The 20,929-nt window shown below is 42.1% G+C and overlaps 1 protein-coding gene across 2 annotated transcripts; it reads left to right on the top strand.

Moving 5' to 3' along the window:
* The first annotated feature begins 1,651 nt into the window (after nucleotides 1-1,651).
* On the top strand, nucleotides 1,652-20,376 carry znf622 (zinc finger protein 622). 2 transcript variants are annotated; one of them, XM_034232246.1, is made up of 8 exons: nucleotides 1,652-1,805; nucleotides 3,953-4,225; nucleotides 5,366-5,660; nucleotides 12,045-12,338; nucleotides 13,791-13,953; nucleotides 14,185-14,300; nucleotides 16,853-16,996; nucleotides 19,818-20,376. In XM_034232246.1, the coding sequence occupies exons 2-8, from the start codon at nucleotides 3,959-3,961 to the stop codon at nucleotides 19,949-19,951; spliced, it is 1,413 nt and encodes a 470-aa protein (XP_034088137.1). In that variant the 5' UTR covers nucleotides 1,652-1,805; nucleotides 3,953-3,958; the 3' UTR covers nucleotides 19,952-20,376. The 2 variants fall into 2 exon arrangements, with proteins under 2 accessions (XP_034088137.1, XP_034088138.1); XM_034232247.1 differs by lacking the exon at nucleotides 1,652-1,805 and adding an exon at nucleotides 3,810-3,833.
* Nucleotides 20,377-20,929: the final 553 nt, after the last annotated feature.

Genomic DNA, 20,929 nt, shown 5'->3' with positions numbered 1-20,929 from the left:
CCGAGCCGGCCGTCAACGGCCCGCTGACGACCGGCCGTTCTGTGATTCTCCAGGTCCGCCCTGTATTCCACCGGGTCGCCGCGGTACAGACGGACCCGCTGGAATACAGGGTCTACCGCGTTTAGGAACCGTTAAGCAGAACCGAAAAGGTGTATTTTGTACGGGTACCCGGTACCCGGCATTTTCTTATCGGTTCTCATCTGGAACCGAGTTTCGGTTCCCAACCCTAATGGTAGAGAATCTGAGACACAGAATGACTTCCACAACCTCCTCTCATGTCAGCACAAGAGAAATCCCATTACATGGCCGGGAGGCCCGGGACAATCAGCTAATCCAGGACATGAAAGTTATCCATCCTGGAAGTTGGCCTGAAGAGGAGTTAGACGTACAGTATGGGGACGTAGAGGTGCTACGTTTGTGCGAAGTGCTGAAAGTGGACAGAAGAGAGACTGTTCAGGGCTTTCGCGAATACAAGGAAACCAGGGCATCCCGTACACCTGCTGCCATGGAGCCTCTACTGAAAGCAGTCCGAACCATCGCTGTCTCCACTAGTGAGTGTGAGCGGGCATTCAGCTGCATGAACGATATCCTTACTGCAAAAAGGAATGCTCTCTCTGTCAGCCGACTGTCCAGCCTGGTTTTCATTAAATGTAATGGACCATCACTAGGACAGTTCAATCCGGAACAGTATGTGAGGTCCTGGCTGGCAAAGGGAAGGAGAAGTGCTGATGAAAGAGCCTGTCCAGCTCCAGCCCCTGATACTGATGTCCCCAAGGCCTTCTGGAGCCTTTTCTAACAATGTGAAGTATATTGCAAAGCAGCTCACCCAGTGAGAAGACTTTTGGCATAATGTGCCGATTTGTACAGATCCTGGAGATAGAAGGACTTCAGACCAACCAGGGAGTTATCTGATCAGCTTGGTGTTCAATGTAACTCTTTACCATGGCTCAGACTTTGTTACTTGCAGTTACAGTTTCTCATTTTAGATTGTGCAAATTTTGCATTTGTTTTTACATGTTCTTTGTTCATGCTCTTTATCATTTTTCTGAGTTGGAAAGTTAGATTGCATCATAGTTTACTTTATACATATTTGTATTCTTCAGTGGTGAAGTATATTGCAAAGCAGCTCAGCCATGTGAGAAGACTTTTGGCACTTTTTCGTTTTTCGTTTTCTGAGTTGGAAAGTTAGATTGCATTCAAAATGTACAGAAATACTTAATTTTGTTAAAGCTTTTTATAAAAAATGCTTCTGACCAGAGCTTTGTTTCCTTGTCATTAATGTTGAACACCACCAGAGGGGCTCTCACCTGAAAGGTCTCTGCTTCATGTGTCTTCAGCAGAAGATCTAGACTTTGATTGCTATATTTTCAGTTAATATTGACCTTACTGAGCTTTAGCCATATCCGCTGCCTATCATAACAAATGTTAAGTACAGTGAACCTTTCTAAAATATACAGTAGTAAAGAGACAAACCCACCAGCATTATAGTAGCCAAATTCTTGTTTGTGGGCTATATATATAAAATTGACTTGAAAAAGTTGCTGATTTTAGAGTACTGGCACCTTTTTCATTCCAATTCAAGCACTGGATCTATGGATACATCTCTCAACATAGATGGTTCTGGTCCACGCTCCAATACAGGAGGTGGCGGTAAAGCAAGAAGAGGATCATTTCACCCGGAAGTCAGCCTCACGTGTTTCCTTCATTTCTCCATGCGTATTGTGCGGTAGAAATCAAGACAGGAGCTAATTTATCCAAACAAGAGATTAAAACACCTTCTTCAGAGGAGACAGTTCACTAAACAGGTGAGTAAACATGTTTTAAACTGTCGGTTGGTTTGAGTATTTTGAATGTCGCAGATTCTAACGGTTTTTAACGGATGTTTACATCGCCTAAAGTGTTGGTTGCTAGTCGATGTTAGCTTAGCTTGTCTTAAATCACCAATACAATTTAATAGTTCTTTTTTTTCTTTTTTGTACATGTGTTTAGTTGTAGTTGGTGGCGTTAGGGATCTATTTCAGTTCATTTTATTTCGTAATGTAGTGCATTTACCAGAGCGCTAGCTGTTGTTTAGCTAGGTAGGCTAACCGAAAACTGACCAGACTTCATCTTAGAAGTTACAAACAGGTAGTATGAGAAAAATAAAGGGCATTAAAGCATGGATACAAGTTTCAGTTGAGTCACTAAATACCCGTGGTGTAAAGTAACTACGTACATTTACTCAAGTACTGTACTTGTACTCAAGTACTGTACTTCAGCACAATTTCGATGTACATTTTTTACTACGACTTCTACTCCTCTACAGTTCAGAGGTACATGGTGTACTTTTCCTCCACTACATGTATTTATACCTTTAGTGACTTCACAGATGTGGATGAATGATGTGAAATATAACCAAGTGTTGAATTTAGTTCCACCTGGAGTAAATCCACCAGCTACCCTGCAGTATACAAAGTCATTCAGACTAGCTGCACCTTCACCAGCTTTGAGAACACTTTCATGATCAATCATTATAAAACATATCATATATATTATTCTGAAATGGACCAATCTGCACAACGACTACTTTTACTGTCTTTCACTATATTTAGATGAGAATACTTTTCTACTTTTACTTGAGGAACATTTTGAATGCAGGACTTTTACTGTAACAGAGTATTCCTACACTCTGGTACTTCTACTTTTACTCAAGTACAAGATCTGAGTACTTCTACTTTCACTCAAATACAAGATCTGAGTACTTCTACTTTTACTCAAGAACAAGATCTGAGTACTTCTACTTTTACTCAAGAACAAGATCTGAGTACTTCTACTTTTACTCAAGTACAAGATCTGAGTACTTCTACTTTCACTCAAATACAAGATCTGAGTACTTCTACTTTTACTCAAGAACAAGATCTGAGTACTTCTACTTTTACTCAAGAACAAGATCTGAGTACTTCTACTTTTACTCAAGTACAAGATCTGAGTACTTCTACTTTTACTCAAGTACAAGATCTGAGTACTTCTACTTTTACTCAAGTACAAGATCTGAGTACTTCTACTTTTACTCAACTACAAGATCTGAGTACTTCTACTTTACTCAAGTACAAGACCTGAGTACTTCTACTTTTACTCAATTACAAGACCTGAGTACTTTTACTTTCACTCAAATACAAGATCTGAGTACTTCTACTTTTACTCAAATACAAGATCTGAGTACTTCTACTTTTACTCAAGTACAAGACCTGAGTACTTCTACTTTTACTCAATTACAAGACCTGAGTACTTTTACTTTCACTCAATTACAAGATCTGAGTACTTCTACTTTCACTCAAATACAAGATCTGAGTACTTCTACTTTTACTCAAGAACAAGATCTGAGTACTTCTACTTTTACTCAAGAACAAGATCTGAGTACTTCTACTTTTACTCAAGTACAAGATCTGAGTACTTCTACTTTCACTCAAATACAAGATCTGAGTACTTCTACTTTTACTCAAGAACAAGATCTGAGTACTTCTACTTTTACTCAAGAACAAGATCTGAGTACTTCTACTTTTACTCAAGTACAAGATCTGAGTACTTCTACTTTTACTCAAGTACAAGATCTGAGTACTTCTACTTTTACTCAAGTACAAGATCTGAGTACTTCTACTTTTACTCAACTACAAGATCTGAGTACTTCTACTTTACTCAAGTACAAGACCTGAGTACTTTTACTGTCGCTACTTTCACTATATTTTGATGATGATAATACTTTTCTACTTTTACTTGAGGAACACATAGAGGCTGAATCATCATGTTCATCACATAGCTATCATCTGCCTCAAACAGTCCTGATGCTCTTCTAGGTAATCACACATCCTGTCATGTTCACAGCTACAGTTGGGAGACCTTTGTTATCACGTTACTCTGATATTACTATTTACTATGACATTCAGTATTTCAACACCCCCCTTGTTCCCCCCAGGTTGCCATGTCCTCCTACACCTGCATCAGCTGCAGGGTGGCGTTCGCAGATGGCGAGGTGCAGCGGGCGCATTATAAAACCGACTGGCACCGCTACAACCTGAAGCGTAAAGTCGCCGACATGCCGCCGGTCACCGCGGAAAACTTCCAGGAGCGAGTCCTGTCTCAGCGAGTGGCCGCGGAGAAACAGCTGAGCGACACCACGGCCACCGAGGGCTGTGCCGTCTGCAGCAAGAAGTTCTCCAGCATCAACGCCTACCAGAACCACCTGCAGGTCCAAAGCCACCTCATCTGTTTGCAACTCACACACACAGTATATAGTATCAGGTCTGAAACTACATGTTCTGTCAAATCTGTCAAGCTCTGTTGAATATTGTCGGTAAATCTGCTCAACAGCAGTTCCAAATCAACAACTTTATGGAGATAAAGTGCATGAATCACATTTATTAAACGATATGTGTCGACTAAAAGCTGCAGTAAATCAATATTTTGGACTCTGTTAAGTTGCTAAACCTACATTTTATTTTAAACGGATGACATATTTATGATTCGCTGTGCACGTAACACACAGGGTTCCCGCGGGGTCTTAAAAGTCTTACATTTGATGATCAGAATTTAAGGTCTTAAATATTCAGCTTCAGCTAGCGGCAGTCAAACTCATCTTCGAATCTACTTACAAATAGATACGGGGAAGTTTAGCCGTATTTGGTTGGAAAACATCAAATTGAGTGCTTGGTTGAAACCAGTGGAGGGAACGAGTTTGAAGCCCGCTGCGCCTTTTGCTAATGTAGCGTTAGCTCCCGCAACAACACCGGGGGACCTTCGGGCGACGTTTGAGTCTACGTCAACCCTAAAAGAGGTGCTGTGGACACTAAATACCGTAGCTAAACACCAATCATACAACAGCATGAAGGCTGTGACTATAGCTCTGTGTGTGTGTGTGACAAGAGCTATAGTCAAAGCCTTCATGCAAAACGTACCGAACCGTGACCTAAGAACCGAGGTACGTACAGAACCGAAATGTTTGTGAACCGTTATACCCCTAACACACACACACAGTTCTGTACTGTTATGATCAGTCATCGTTCTTATGTTGAACGTGAACACATTCACTTTGTAAGTAATTATGGGACGTATTTCTTCTTTCATAGCAATTTTCCTTCATACTTTCTTGCTGTGAAATAGGTCTTAAATTCAATTCAAAGAGGTCTTAAAAAGGTTTACATTTGAGTTGGTGAAACCTGCAGGAACCCCGAACACATCAATCTTATTACAAATTAATTTAGTTTTACTTGCACTATTTGATTATGTTGCTCTGTCGGAGGAGCCTGTGACGTCAGATTGTCATATCTAAACTGTAGCTAAAGTGCAAATGACGATAAAAGCCTTGAAACTTAAGGTCTTGAATCTGCAGTCCCACAAACACCTGCAGGCGGAGAAGCAGGCGCTGCTCGCCGCCCAGAAGAAGGTGGACAAGATGAACGAGAAGAACCTGGAGAAGGGGCTCGGTGAGGAGAAGGAGGACCGAGACGCCAGGAACGAGGCGCTGCAGCAGGCGCTGGAGGAGCAGCAACGACCCAGTCCAGCGGCTCAGGCAGCGAAGAAGCCGAGGACAGCGGAGCAGCTGGAGTGTCCTCCGAGGATGATGTGGCTGGAGGAGCAAGCCAAGAGGAGGGAGAAGGACACTGGAGCTACAGCTGCTGTGGAAGGTAAGGACAAGAGACGAGTGAGGGTTCAGCCAAGAGGCTACTTTCATCTGTAGTCCCTGGACATCAACATGTGTCCCCTCTTCTTCATGTCTCTTCTACATCAACATGTGTCCCCTCTTCTCCATGTCTCTTCTACATCAACATGTGTCCCCTCTTCTTCATGTCTCTTCTACATCAACACGTGTCCCCTCTTCTTCATGTCTCTTCTTCATCAACATGTGTCCCCTCTTCTTCATGTCTCTTCTACATCAACATGTGTCGTCTCTTCTACATCAACACGTGTCCCCTCTTCTTCATGTCTCTTCTACATCAACACGTGTCCCCTCTTCTTCATGTCTCTTCTACATCAAAATGTGTCCCCTCTTCTTCATGTCTCTTCTACATCAACATGTGTCCCCTCTTCTTCATGTCTCTTCTACATCAACACGTGTCCCCTCTTCTCCATGTCTCTTCTACATCAACATGTGTCCCCTCTTCTCCATGTCTCTTCTACATCAACATGTGTCGTCTCTTCTACATCAACACGTGTCCCCTCTTCTTCATGTCTCTTCTACATCAACACGTGTCCCCTCTTCTTCATGTCTCTTCTACATCAAAATGTGTCCCCTCTTCTTCATGTCTCTTCTACATCAACATGTGTCCCCTCTTCTTCATGTCTCTTCTACATCAACACGTGTCCCCTCTTCTTCATGTCTCTTCTACATCAACATGTGTCCCCTTTTCTTCATGTCTCTTCTACATCAACATGTGTCCCCTTTTCTTCATGTCTCTTCTACATCAACATGTGTCCCCTCTTCTTCATGTCTCTTCTACATCAACATGTGTCCCCTTTTCTTCATGTCTCTTCTACATCAACATGTGTCCCCTCTTCTCCATGTCTCTTCTACATCAACATGTGTCGTCTCTTCTACATCAACACGTGTCCCCTCTTCTTCATGTCTCTTCTACATCAACACGTGTCCCCTCTTCTTCATGTCTCTTCTACATCAAAATGTGTCCCCTCTTCTTCATGTCTCTTCTACATCAACATGTGTCCCCTTTTCTTCATGTCTCTTCTACATCAACATGTGTCCCCTTTTCTTCATGTCTCTTCTACATCAACATGTGTCCCCTCTTCTTCATGTCTCTTCTACATCAACATGTGTCCCCTTTTCTTCATGTCTCTTCTACATCAACATGTGTCCCCTTTTCTTCATGTCTCTTCTACATCAACACGTGTCCCCTCTTCTTCATGTCTCTTCTACATCAAAATGTGTCCCCTCTTCTTCATGTCTCTTCTACATCAACATGTGTCCCCTCTTCTTCATGTCTCTTCTACATCAACACGTGTCCCCTCTTCTTCATGTCTCTTCTACATCAACATGTGTCCCCTTTTCTTCATGTCTCTTCTACATCAACATGTGTCCCCTTTTCTTCATGTCTCTTCTACATCAACATGTGTCCCCTCTTCTTCATGTCTCTTCTACATCAACATGTGTCCCCTTTTCTCATGTCTCTTCTACATCAACATGTGTCCCCTTTTCTTCATGTCTCTTCTACATCAACATGTGTCCCCTCTTCTTCATGTCTCTTCTACATCAACATGTGTCCCCTCTTCTCCATGTCTCTTCTACATCAACATGTGTCCCCTTTTCTTCATGTCTCTTCTACATCAACATGTGTCCCCTCTTCTTCATGTCTCTTCTACATCAACATGTGTCCCCTTTTCTTCATGTCTCTTCTACATCAACATGTGTCCCCTCTTCTTCATGTCTCTTCTACATCAACACGTGTCCCCTCTTCTTCATGTCTCTTCTACATCAACATGTGTCCCCTCTTCTTCATGTCTCTTCTACATCAAAATGTGTCCCCTCTTCTTCATGTCTCTTCTACATCAACATGTGTCCCCTCTTCTTCATGTCTCTTCTACATCAACACGTGTCCCCTCTTCTTCATGTCTCTTCTACATCAACATGTGTCCCCTCTTCTTCATGTCTCTTCCACATCAACACGTGTCCCCTCTTCTTCATGTCTCTTCTACATCAACATGTGTCCCCTCTTCTTCATGTCTCTTCTATCAACATGTGTCCCCTCTTCTTCATGTCTCTTCTTCATCAACATGTGTCCCCTCTTCTTCATGTCTCTTCTACATCAACATGTGTCCCCTCTTCTTCATGTCTCTTCTTCATCAACATGTGTCCCCTCTTCTTCATGTCTCTTCTACATCAACATGTGTCCCCTCTTCTTCATGTCTCTTCTACATCAACATGTGTCCCCCTCTTCTTCATGTCTCTTCTTCATCAACATGTGTCCCCTCTTCTTCATGTCTCTTCTACAATCAACATGTGTCCCCCTCTTCTTCATGTCTCTTCTACATCAACATGTGTCCCCTCTTCTTCATGTCTCTTCTACATCACCATGTGTCCCCTCTTCTTCATGTCTCTTCTACATCAACATGTGTCCCCTCTTCTTCATGTCTCTTCTACATCAACATGTGTCCTCTCTTCTTCATGTCTCTTCTACATCAACATGTGTCCCCTCTTCTCCATGTCTCTTCTACATCAACATGTGTCCCCCTCTTCTCCATGTATCTCTACATCAACATGTGTCCCCTCTTCTTCATGTCTTCTTCTACATCAGCATGTGTCCCCTCTTCTTCATGTCTCTTCTACATCAACATGTGTCCTCTCTTCTTCATGTCTCTTCTACATCAACATGTGTCCCCTCTTCTTCATGTCTCCTCTACATCAACATGTGTCCCCTCTTCTTCATGTCTCGTCTACATCAACATGTGTCCCCTCTTCTTCATGTCTCGTCTACATCAACATGTGTCACCTCTTCTTCATGTCTCTTCTACATCAACATGTGTCTCCTCTTCTTCATGTCTCTTCTACATCAACATGTGTCCCCTCTTCTTCATGTCTCTTCTTCATCAACATGTGTCCCCTCTTCTCCATGTCTCTTCTACATCAACATGTGTCTCCTCTTCTCCATGTCTCTTCTACATCAACATGTGTCCCCTCTTCTTCATGTCTCTTCTACATCAACATGTGTCCCCTCTTCTTCATGTCTCTTCTACATCAACATGTGTCCCCTCTTCTGCATGTCTCTTCTACATCAACATGTGTCCCCTCTTCTTCATGTCTCTTCTACATCAACATGTGTCCCCTCTTCTCCATGTCTCTTCTACATCAACATGTGTCCCCTCTTCTCCATGTCTCTTCTACATCAACATGTGTCCCCTCTTCTTCATGTCTCTTCTACATCAACATGTGTCCCCTCTTCTCCATGTCTCTTCTACATCAACATGTGTCCCCTCTTCTCCATGTCTCTTCTACATCATCATGTGTCCCCTCTTCTTCATGTCTCTTCTACATCAACATGTGTCCCCTCTTCTTCATGTCTCCTCTACATCAACATGTGTCCCCTCTTCTTCATGTCTCCTCTACATCAACATGTGTCCCCTCTTCTTCATGTCTCTTCTACATCAACATGTGTCCCCTCTTCTTCATGTCTCTTCTACATCAACATGTGTCCCCTCTTCTCCATGTCTCTTCTACATAAACATGTGTCCCCTCTTCTTCATGTCTCTTCTACATCAACATGTGTCCCCTCTTCTCCATGTCTCTTCTACATCAACATGTGTCCCCTCTTCTTCATGTCTCTTCTACATCAACATGTGTCCCCTCTTCTTCATGTCTCTTCTACATCAACATGTGTCCCCTCTTCTCCATGTCTCTTCTACATAAACATGGTGTCCCTCTTCTTCATGTCTCTTCTACATCAACATGTGTCCCTCTTTTCATGTCTCTTCTACATCACATGTGTCCCCTCTTCTTCATGTCTCTTCTACATCAACATGTGTCCCCTTCTCATGTCTCTTCTACATCAAACATGTGTCCCCTCTTCTCATGTCTCTTCTACATCAACATGTGTCCCCTCTTCTTCATGTCTCTTCTACATCAACATGTGTCCCCTCTTCTTCATGTCTCTTCTACATAATCATGTGTCCCCTCTTCTTCATGTCTCTTCTACATCAACATGGTCCCCTCTTCTCTTCATGTCTCTTCTACATCAACATGTGTCCCCTCTTCTCATGTCTCTTCTACATCAACATGTGTCCCCTCTTTCATGTCTCTTCTACATCAACATGTGTCCCCTCTTCTTCATGTCTCTTCTACATCAAACATGTGTCCCCTCTTCTTCATGTCTCTTCTACATCAACATGTGTCCCCTCTTCTTCATGTCTCTTCTTCATCAACATGTGTCCCCTCTTCTTCATGTCTCTTCTACATCAACATGTGTCCCTTCTAATGTCTCTTCTACATCAACATGTGTCCCCTCTTCTCATGTCTCTTCTACATCAACATGTGTCCCTCTTCTTCATGTCTCTTCTAATCAACATGTGTCCCCTCTTCTTCATGTCTCTTCTACATCAAACATGTGTCCCTCTTCTACATGTCTCTTCTACATCAACATGGTCCCCTCTTCTTCATGTCTCTTCTACATCAACATGTGTCCCCTCTTCTTCATGTCTCTTCTACATCAACATGTCCCCTGTCCCCTCTTCTTCATGTCTCTTCTACATCAACATCTGTCCCTCTTCTTCATGTCTCTTCTACATCAAACATGTGTCCCCTCTTCTTCATGTCTCTTCTACATCAACATGTGTCCCCTCTTCTTCATGTCTCTTCTACATCACATGTGTCCCTCCTTCTTCATGTCTCTTCTACATCAACATGTGTCCCCTCTTCTTCAAGGTCTCTTCTACATCAACATGTGTCCCCTCTTCTTCAATGTCTCTTCTACATCAACATGTGTCCCCTCTTCTTCATGTCTCTTCTACATCAACATGTGTCCCCTCTTCTTCATGTCTCTTCTAACATCAACATGTGTCCCCTCTTCTTCATGTCTCTTCATACATCAACATGTGTCCCCTCTTCTTCATGTCTCTTCTACATCAGACATGTGTCCCCCTCTTCTTCATGTCTCTTCTACATCAACATGTGTCCCCTCTTCTTCATGTCTCTTCTACATCAACATTGTGTCCCTCTTCTTCATGTCTCTTCTACATCAACATGTGTCCCTCTTCTACATGTCTCTTCTACATCACACATGTGTCCCCTCTTCTTCATGTCTCTTCTACATCAACATGTGTCCCCTCTTCTACATGTCTCTTCTCACATCAACATGTGTCCCCTCTTCTACATGTCTCTTCTACATCAACATGTGTCCCCCTCTTCTTCATGTCTCTTCTACATCAACAATGTGTCCCCTCTTCTTCATGTCTCTTCTACATCAAACATGGTGTCCCCTCTTCTTCATGTCTCTTCTACAATCCACATGTGTCCCCTCTTCTTCATGTCTCTTCTACATCAACATGTGTCCCCTCTTCTTCATGTCTCTTCTACATCAACATGTGTCCCCTCTTCTTCATGTCTCTTCTACATCAACATGTGTCCCCTCTTCTTCATGTCTCTTCTACATCACATGTGTCCCCTCTTCTTCATGTCTCTTCCTACATCAACATGTGTCCCCTCTTCTTCATGTCTCGTCTACATCCACATGTGTCCCCTCTTCTTCATGTCTCTTCTACATCAGCATGTGTCCCCTCTTCTTCATGTCTCTTCTACATCAACATGGTGTCCCCTCTTCTCCATGTCTCTTCTACATCAACATGTGTCCCCCTCTTCTTCATGTCTCTTCTACATCAACATGTGTCCCCTCTTCTTCATGTCTCTTCTATACATCAACATGTGTCCCCTCTTCTTCATGTCTCTTTATACATCAACATGTGTCCCCTCTTCTTCATGTCTCTTCTACATCAGCATGTGTCCCTCTTCTTCATGTCTCTTCTACATCAACATGTGTCCCCTCTTCTTCATGTCCTCCTTCTACATCAACATGTGTCCCCCTCTTCTTCATGTCTCTTCTACATCAACATGTGGTCCCCTCTTCTTCATGTCTCTTCTACATCAACATGTGTCCCCTCTTCTTCATGTCTCTTCTACATCAACATGTGTCCCCTCTTCTTCATGTCTCTTTCTACATCAACATGTGTCCCCTCTTCTTCATGTCTCTTCTACATCAACATGTGTCCCCTCTTCTTCATGTCTCTTCTACATCAACATGTGTCCTCTCTTCTTCATGTCTCTTCTACATCAACACGTGTCCCCTCTTCCTCATGTCTCTTCTACATCAAGAAGGCGTGGGGAGGGGCTCCTTATTTTCATCTAAAGTAACAGACAGAGAATCAGCACTTTGGAAACAGGGCTGAAACAGAGGGGATTATGGGTAATGCTGCATGTTAAAACACAGGCAGTGGGTTGTAAGCTGCAGAAGGTTAAGCAACAATAAAAGAAATAAAGCTTCTGACTCCAATATTTTCCTTTAACAATGTTCCAGAAGAGTGGGAGGACGTTGAGGGGGAGGAAGACGATGATGATATGGAGGAAGAGGAGGAGGAGGATGATGAGGAGGAAGAGGAGACGATGGACCAGGCGGAAGGGGATGCTGCTGCCGTCTCCGCCCCGCGTCCAGCTGCTCTGCCGGGATCCATCCCCGTCACCGACTGCCTGTTCTGCTCACACCACTCCAAGTCCCTGATGAAGAACGTGGCCCACATGACGCGAGTGCACAGCTTCTTCCTCCCCGACCTCGAGTTCCTCGTCGACCTCAAGGGCCTCATGCGGTACCTCGGTGAGTTCTGGAGCTGAACGAGAGGAAGCTCCAGGTGGAAGCTGCTCAATGGTTAAACAAGCTGATTTACGGCTCATTCTTTTGACTGGTTTTTCAATTCAAAGCTTTTTCTTAATTTTGAACACCGTTTTTAAGACTTGATCACATCCTTGTTGGGGTTTTAACCTCAGCTTGATTATTTTTGAATCTAGTCCTAGTCCTGCGTCAAATGGCCTTTTTATGTTAAAAAAAACATTTTATTTATTTTTGTAATTTTCTACTGAATTTTTATTGCATTTATTTCTAGTCCTGTGAGAAATGCCTTTTATTTATCATTAATTGAACCTCTACCAATTTCCTTATCCTCGTTCAAATGTCCTTGTAACTTGTATATTATCTTAGAGTTTTAGTTGACTTAAAGTCTGGGCAGGTTCGTCTTATCTCAGTTAAACAAAACTATCTTTTCAGTTTATTTAAAGTGAATTACAGTTAATTCCTTTCACTGGTTTTATAAATCCCCCTTTCATTTTTAAAACCGCTTTTAAGACTTAATCACATCCTTATTAGTGTTCACTCAGCTTCTTCATTTTTTAGATAACCTTTCATTTTAAATGTTTTTATCTTAGTCCTGCGTCAAATGTCCTTTTTAGATGTTAAAAAAACAAACATATATATTTTGTAGTGAATTAAAAAAAATGTATTGCTTTTATTTCTGGTCCTGTGAGAAATGCCTTTTTCATTTTATTATTAATTGAAACTAACAATTTGTGTCGATTTCTATAAATGTTGTCCTGGTTCAAATGTCCTTGTAACTTTTGTATTATCATATTAGTTGACTTAAAGTCTGGGGAGGTTCGTCTCATCTCAGTGAAGACAAAAGCAGAATAATTCAACCAAAACACAGATTTATTGATCTGATTATATTGAACATTTAAGTCGAGCCAAAATATCTCTTATTTAGGACATTAATGTTTTTGAGTTGTTTCTATTATGAATCTATAAAATAAGATAAAATATACTTTATTAATCCCAAATTGGGAAATGTTCTCGTTGCAGTAGCATGGTAAACATAATTAGAAATGAAAAAGAGTAGAACTTAAACAACAAAATAGAACGGTGGAAATATTTAAATTGGCCGTGAGAAAAAATATGTAAACTCTTAGAAATAAACACTTTAAGCGCTAAATCAGAGCTAACAGAATATATAGCCATCAATGAGATATTAAATTAGATTTAAATGTACAGTATGAATATCAGGAAAAAAATATTCGATCACGGCACCTCTTAATAATTTCAGATTGAGGATTTCTGATATAAAAAGATGTAATAATATCTACTGACGTTGTGGTTATTAGTGGTGTAGTAAAGATACTACTTAATGCTCTTGTTATTTGATGAAAATATGAATGTTTTCCAGTTTAATTAATTGAATGTTTTCTGCCTTTTAATGAATTGTTTCCTCTTGTGTTTCAGGAGAGAAGGTGGGAGCGGGGAACGTGTGTCTGTGGTGTAACGAGAAGGGGCGCTCGTTTTATTCGGCTGAAGCAGTTCAGAGTCACATGACCGACAAAAGCCACTGTAAGCTCTTCACGGACGGAGACACCGCTCTGGAGTTCGCAGACTTCTACGACTTCAGGTAATAAATAACGTCATTTTTATAAGCATTAGTTTTAAAACGGACATAAGATGATACAAAAAAAGGCTCAAAGTAAAACGGACTTAATTCAACAAGACTTGATTTTAAGCCGATTTGAAAATGGTTGTTTTTGAGTGAAATGTACGTTACTGTTGAATGCTACGGATATATTTATCTAAATATCTAAATGTTCGTCTGACTCACACTTTGTTTACTCTTGTATGGCAACAGGAGCAGCTACCCAGACAGGAAAGAGGGAGAGGACGCAGGGAAGGACAAAGACGAGCTTCCTGATGACCAGAACCTCGAGTATGACGATGAACTGCTCGAACTGACGCTGCCTTCAGGTGAATTTACCTTCATCTACTTTTCACATTTGTAATATTTGATAATAAGGAGCATCACATTCAAAATTGTGCTAAAATTAGGGAGCAGCTCCCTGGTACCCTCCACAAGAAGTCAATAGGGTTTTGGATTATTAATAACAAACGTTTATGATACTTACACGTTTAGTTCAGCGGGATAATCTCCACATGTTAACACTACTTTAAGAATTCTTAAGTAACAGGCCAGTGTATAAAGGAACTACAGCACGGTCACATGACTTCACGTCACCACCGCTAAGCTAAAGGCGGCTAATGTTGGGCTATAAAGGAACTACAGCACGGTCACCTGACTTCACGTCACCACCGCTAAGCTAAAGGAGGCTAATGTTGGGCTATAAAGGAACTACAGCACGGTCACATGACTTCACGTCACCACCGCTAAGCTAAAGGAGGCTAATGTTGGGCTATAAAGGAACTACAGCACGGTCACATGACTTCACGTCACCAACGCTAAGCTAAAGGTGGCTAATGTTGGGCTATAAAGGAACTACAGCACGGTCACATGACTTCACGTCACCACCGCTAAGCTAAAGGCGGCTAATGTTGGGCTATAAAGGAACTACAGCACGGTCACATGACTTCACGTCACCACCGCTAAGCTAAAGGAGGCTAATGTGGGCTATAAAGGAACTACAGCACGGTCACATGACTTCACGTCACCACCGCTAAGCTAAAGGAGGCTAATGTTGGGCTATAAAGGAACTACAGCACGGTCACATGACTTCACCTCACCACCGCTAAGCTAAAGGTGGCTAATGTTGGGCTATTAAGAACTACAGCACGGTCACATGACTTCACGTCACCACCGCTAAGCTAAAGGAGGCTAATGTTGGGCTATTAAGAACTACAGCACGGTCACATGACTTCACGTCACCACCGCTAAGCTAAGGTGGCTAATGTTGGGCTATAAAGGAACTACAGCACGGTCACATGACTTCACAGTCACCACCGCTAAGCTAAAGGCGGCTAATGTTGGGCTATAAAGGAAACTACAGCACGGTCACATGACTTCACAGTCACCACCGCTAAGCTAAGGAGGCTAATGTTGGGCTATAAAGGAACTACAGCACGGTCACATGACTTCACGTCACCACCGCTAAGCTAAAGGAGGCTAATGTTGGGCTATAAAGGAACTACAGCACGGTCACATGACTTCACGTCACCACCGCTAAGCTAAAGGAGGCTAATGTTGGGCTATAAAGGAACTACAGCACGGTCACATGACTTCACATCACCACCGCTAAGCTAAAGGAGGCTGATGTTGGGCTATAAAGGAACTACAGCACGGTCACATGACTTCACGTCACCACCGCTAAGCTAAAGGAGGCTAATGTTGGGCTATAAGAAACTACAGCACGGTCACATGACTTCACATGCACCACCGCTAAGCTAAAGGCGGCTAATGTTGGGCTATAAAGAAACTACAGCACGGTTCACATGACTTCACATCACCACCGCTAAGCTAAAGGAGGCTAATGTTGGGCTATAAAGGAACTACAGCACGGTCACATGACTTCACGTCACCACCGCTAAGCTAAAGGAGGCTAATGTTGGGCTATAAAGGAACTACAGCACGGGGGGTCACATGCTTCATTCACGTCACCAACGCTAAGCTAAAGGTGGCTAATGTTGGGCTATAAAGGAACTACAGCACGGTCACATGACTTCACGTCACCACCGCTAAGCTAAAGGAGGCTAATGTTGGGCTATAAAGGAACTACAGCACGGTCACTTGACTTCACGTCACCACCGCTAAGCTAAAGGCGGCTAATGTTGGGCTATAAAGGAACTACAGCACGGTCACATGACTTCACGTCACCACCGCTAAGCTAAAGGCGGCTAATGTTGGGCTATAAAGGAACTACAGCACGGTCACATGACTTCACGTCACCACCGCTAAGCTAAAGGAGGCTAATGTTGGGCTATAAAGGAACTACAGCACGGTCACATGACTTCACCTCACCACCGCTAAGCTAAAGGTGGCTAATGTTGGGCTATAAAGGAACTACAGCACGGTCACATGACTTCACGTCACCACCGCTAAGCTAAAGGAGGCTAATGTTGGGCTATAAAGGAACTACAGCACGGTCACATGACTTCACGTCACCACCGCTAAGCTAAAGGAGGCTAATGTTGGGCTATAAAGGAACTACAGCACGGTCACATGACTTCACCTCACCACCGCTAAGCTAAAGGTGGCTAATGTTGGGCGTGATGACGTTTAGTCGTCTCATTTAGACTCTTGTTAGTAACCTCTGTTTTTAAATCCACCAGTGGGGAATTTACTGATGTATTTTATGATGTCGTAGAATTGTAATCTCTTCAGCTGGTGTTAACCACAGACCTTATTTCACGCTAACAAACAAAAACACATTCAGAAAAACCATTGATTTCTAGAACAGGAAGAGCTCAAATTCTCCCTTATTTCAGGGGTGAGGACTCATTCCTGCACCTCTTTGCTTGTTTGTGTTTGATAGCTCATGTTGTGTTAACGTGTGTCTCTGTTTCCTCAGGCGCTAAGATCGGACACCGCTCCCTCCTGAGGTATTACAAGCAGCGTTTCGGCGCTCAGAAAGCTCTGGTTCTGAGCCACAACAAGAACGCCGTGGGCCGAGTCATGAAGCAGTACCGAGCTCTGGGCTGGGGAGGAGACGGAGGTGAGACTCATCCACTAAACACTATATTTATATATTATCATTTGATATGTCAACAGTTGGAGGGTAACAAAGAGGAATCAACCAGAATAGTTAATTTATCCCGAGGGGGAATTAGGTTTTAGTATAGTCGCTCTATTTTAGAATGAAAAGAAAGGGTACAAGATTGCAATGTTCAATAATACACAATGCTATTTATATAAAAACAAAATATTTTAAAAGGAATGTCCAATTAAAGATTCAATATGAAAGAATATAAATAATTATAGTTGGAAATATCTCTTCTTGGCTTTAATAGTAACAGGAATACAATCAAGGTAAAGGTGCGTTTCATTTGATCACCTGGAGCAGGGACGTGTTCCCTCAGCATTCTCCTTATTTTGTGCTTTCAAATGAATGTCTATCAACTTTTAAGCCACAATTTCACCATTAACTTGTTTTAATCTTAGTGTTTTTTTAATTGATGTTTTAACTTTATGATGGGTTTTAGTCGGGGGGGGTGTGAGGAAATATCCCTCTGGAGCAGTGTTTCTCAAACTCGTTCATACCAAGGACCATTTCACCAATAAAGAAACACTCCCGGACCACCTGACTCCACAAAGACAATAGGCCTGCTTACCACTCCAACAGTATAACAAAGTACAGCCTAATAATGACAGCTTAGCCTTCTCTGCATCGCCTCGCTCACACATTAAATCAACAATACAACTCCAGATTATATAAGCCTTTCGTTCAAATGCGATTTTAAAATGCTCTCAGGTTTTACACCTCTTATGAAATGTAGACTACATTTATTACGGAGTTTATGTCCGAGCCGACAGACTCCCAGATCGTTGGCTACTGAGAGAAATGCAAAACACACCGCATGTAGTACGACACAAACCTCCGCTGTGGATTCCCAAAACAAAATACAGTAAAATTATGTTCGCAGGCCCGAGTTTAACTCTCTGAGGTCTAAGCTCTTTTTTCACATGTTAGGCTCGTCTGGGCTTTTTCTGTAAAAATGCTATTAAAATTAGGGGTGCACCGAATGGGAAATTCTTGGCCGATACCGATACCGAAAATAGGAAACAGTTGGCCGAAAACCGAAGGCCGAAAATGATTAAGAAATATATATATATATATATATATAATGTATACATTTTTTACCAATGTTGTTCAGCTACCTGATTATGGAAATAGACATGATTATGGCAAAACTTAACTTAAATAATAATCACTATTATGGGTCCATAAAACATTTATTCAGCACTTTTGAATGCATACAGTACATTTATATATGTCATGTATTATTGCTAAAAAACCTGATATCGCAGTCTTAGTGTCGCCAACTCGTTTCTAATATGCAAAGACAACAAATGCGTCTATGATGTATTTTCGATCAGACGAGATCTCTCTCCCCCGTCTGTGTGCGAGGGGGCGGGGCAGTTTACACACACGCAGCTGCTACATGCAGCGGAGCACACTGCGGAGATGGCGGAGAGAACGCGCTCCGAGGTGTGGTTCAACTTTACCCGTCTCGATGTGGAGAATACTTGTTACCATAAGTGCAATAAGAGTTTAGCATGTAAGCACGAGCAATTTGTCTAAACATTTAGCAAAAGTGCACCGCATGCAGACGGAGGAATGCACCGGGTTCGACCGTCTTTCTAGCAGCTCTGTAGCCCCATCCACGAGTAACGTTTCCACGTCAGGTGTTCTGTATGCTAGCAGCAACACACGGAGTTAACTCCATGATACAAACATGGGTTAATGATTAGAGGAAACTGAGTTATTTAGTTTGTTAAAATTTCAGCAATTCTGTTTACAGTCTGTCATCAGATTATTTAATACGATTTGTTAAAGGCTCAGGGCAATCTCGATGACAAAGGTCAATGTTCCCCCCCCCCCCTGTGAGCCAGCCGCGAGCATGGTCGCCGCGTCTTTATTACGTCATCACAACAACACGTTAGGTTACCAACGTAAGCCTGTTCTGACATTCGGTGATATTTTTTCGGTGCTAAAACCCTTTCGGCCGAAAGGGCCTTTTTAACCATTTTCGGCCTATAATTTTCGGTGGCCGAATATTCGGTGCATCCCTAATTAAAACATATAATAGCATCTATTCGGGCTGGCCCGCATGGTCTGCCCCAACAACAGCCTCTGATCATCAACAGACTTCATGCAATGCTTCATCGGATGCATATTAGATAATAATCTCTGTCTCACTCCTAACATCTGAATCTACTTCCAGCACGGATACATGTTCAGAAAATACATCCATTGTTCGTTTTATACGCTTCTTGAAATCTAAAAAACACATCGTTTTTCTAGAACAGATTACAAATCGCCTGGAAATGGTACAAACAAGTGGCACCATGTGTGACGAAGGCGTTGATCTGGGCTATATCAAGCAATCGAAAGTGAAAGTCAAGCTCGCTTCATTGCGGAGATATTCCCGCGAGAGTGCGGAAAACTTTAATTAATTTATTTCTAATGTGAAATGTTACCAATATACTCACGGACCACTAGGGGGCGCTCACGCTTTGAGAAACACTGCTCTGGAGATAACTCAAGGATTTTAGCCTTTGCAGACCATTGACATGCACTAAAACCTTTAGAACACACCCTAAAAAGAAGCACGATAGGGTTTCTTAAAATCGAGGGAACTGATGGAGGCTTTTTAACAGCTTTTCAACCTTCCGTGTACGATATAAGTTTGCTGCGATTCCAAAAATCTACGTCAAGTGTTCACTTTTTGTTTGAGAACCCTAGATCACCCTAGATCACCCTAGATCACCCTAGATCGTATTAACTGATGAATCTGCTCCCCTTTCTCTCCCAGGCTTTGCCGCCATGAACCACAAGCAGAAGGACATGCAGTACGTTCAGAAGATGAAGAACAAGTGGATGCAGAAGATGGGAATGCGCAACAACACCATCTTGCAGGCGCACTTCAGATTACAAATCATGTTCTAGACCACGGCGGACTTTACACTTTTAGGATGTCAGCTTTTATCCAGAACACAAGACTTTCAGTGCAGCTGCAGAAACGCTGGTCTGTGGCACGACATCATTAACACGTAGAAACAAGTGAAGCTGTGTTGTGTGTGTGAAGGAGAATCTTTACTTTAACTTGAGAGCAGTTACATTACATTTTCAGTCAAATCTGTGTTGAATACTGTCCGCAAATCTGCCTTGAGAATCAACCCGAGTGCAAAATCAACAACTTTGTGGAGAAAAAATGCTTGAATCACATTCATTAAACTATGTGTTGACTAAAAGCTGCAGTAAATCGATATTAAGACAATATTTTAGACTCTGTTCACTTGCAAAACCTACTCTGCATGTAATACATCAATCTAATAAATGTGAAAATAAATAGTTTTCCCTTGTTATCTGAACATGTTCAATTTCCAGTTATGTTTTAGACTTGCAGAAATAACTACTTCTAATCGTCTTCTACGGAAGAGGATGAGGGTCACATGTGGGTTTTTTGTTTTTCTTTAGATCTGACCAAAAGTGAATTCTTTTTTTTTTAAAGTCAGGATTCTGAGAACCAAAGTTGGAATTCTGAGCAGGGTTCCCGCGGGGTCTTAAAAAGTCCTACATTTGATAATCAGGCCTTAAAAAGTCTTAAATATGATCAAAAAAATAAGAAAGGTCTTAAATATGATTCAGAAGGTCTTAAAAATGATTAGATTCGAAAGGTACTTCTGTGTTGCGATAGCGTCTAAATGTGTTTTGGGGGAAATGTCCGGGCTGAAAAGTAACCAGTACGGTAAGAGCCTTTCAGTTCCCCCCAACAATCTGTATTGAAATAAATCAACATGGAACCAGTAATCACTAACTTTGTTTCCCCGGGCCCCCTATCGGAGAACACCCAGCTAGTAACCTAGCAACCAAGCTTCAGCTAGCGGCAGTCAGAAATTAGGTATCTTCGAATCTACTTACAAA

The sequence above is a fragment of the Gymnodraco acuticeps genome, unplaced genomic scaffold (assembly GCF_902827175.1).
Source record: "Gymnodraco acuticeps unplaced genomic scaffold, fGymAcu1.1, whole genome shotgun sequence".
In the NCBI taxonomy this organism is placed as follows: Eukaryota; Metazoa; Chordata; class Actinopteri; order Perciformes; family Bathydraconidae; genus Gymnodraco; species Gymnodraco acuticeps.
This window is presented reverse-complemented; position numbering and strand designations above follow the sequence as displayed.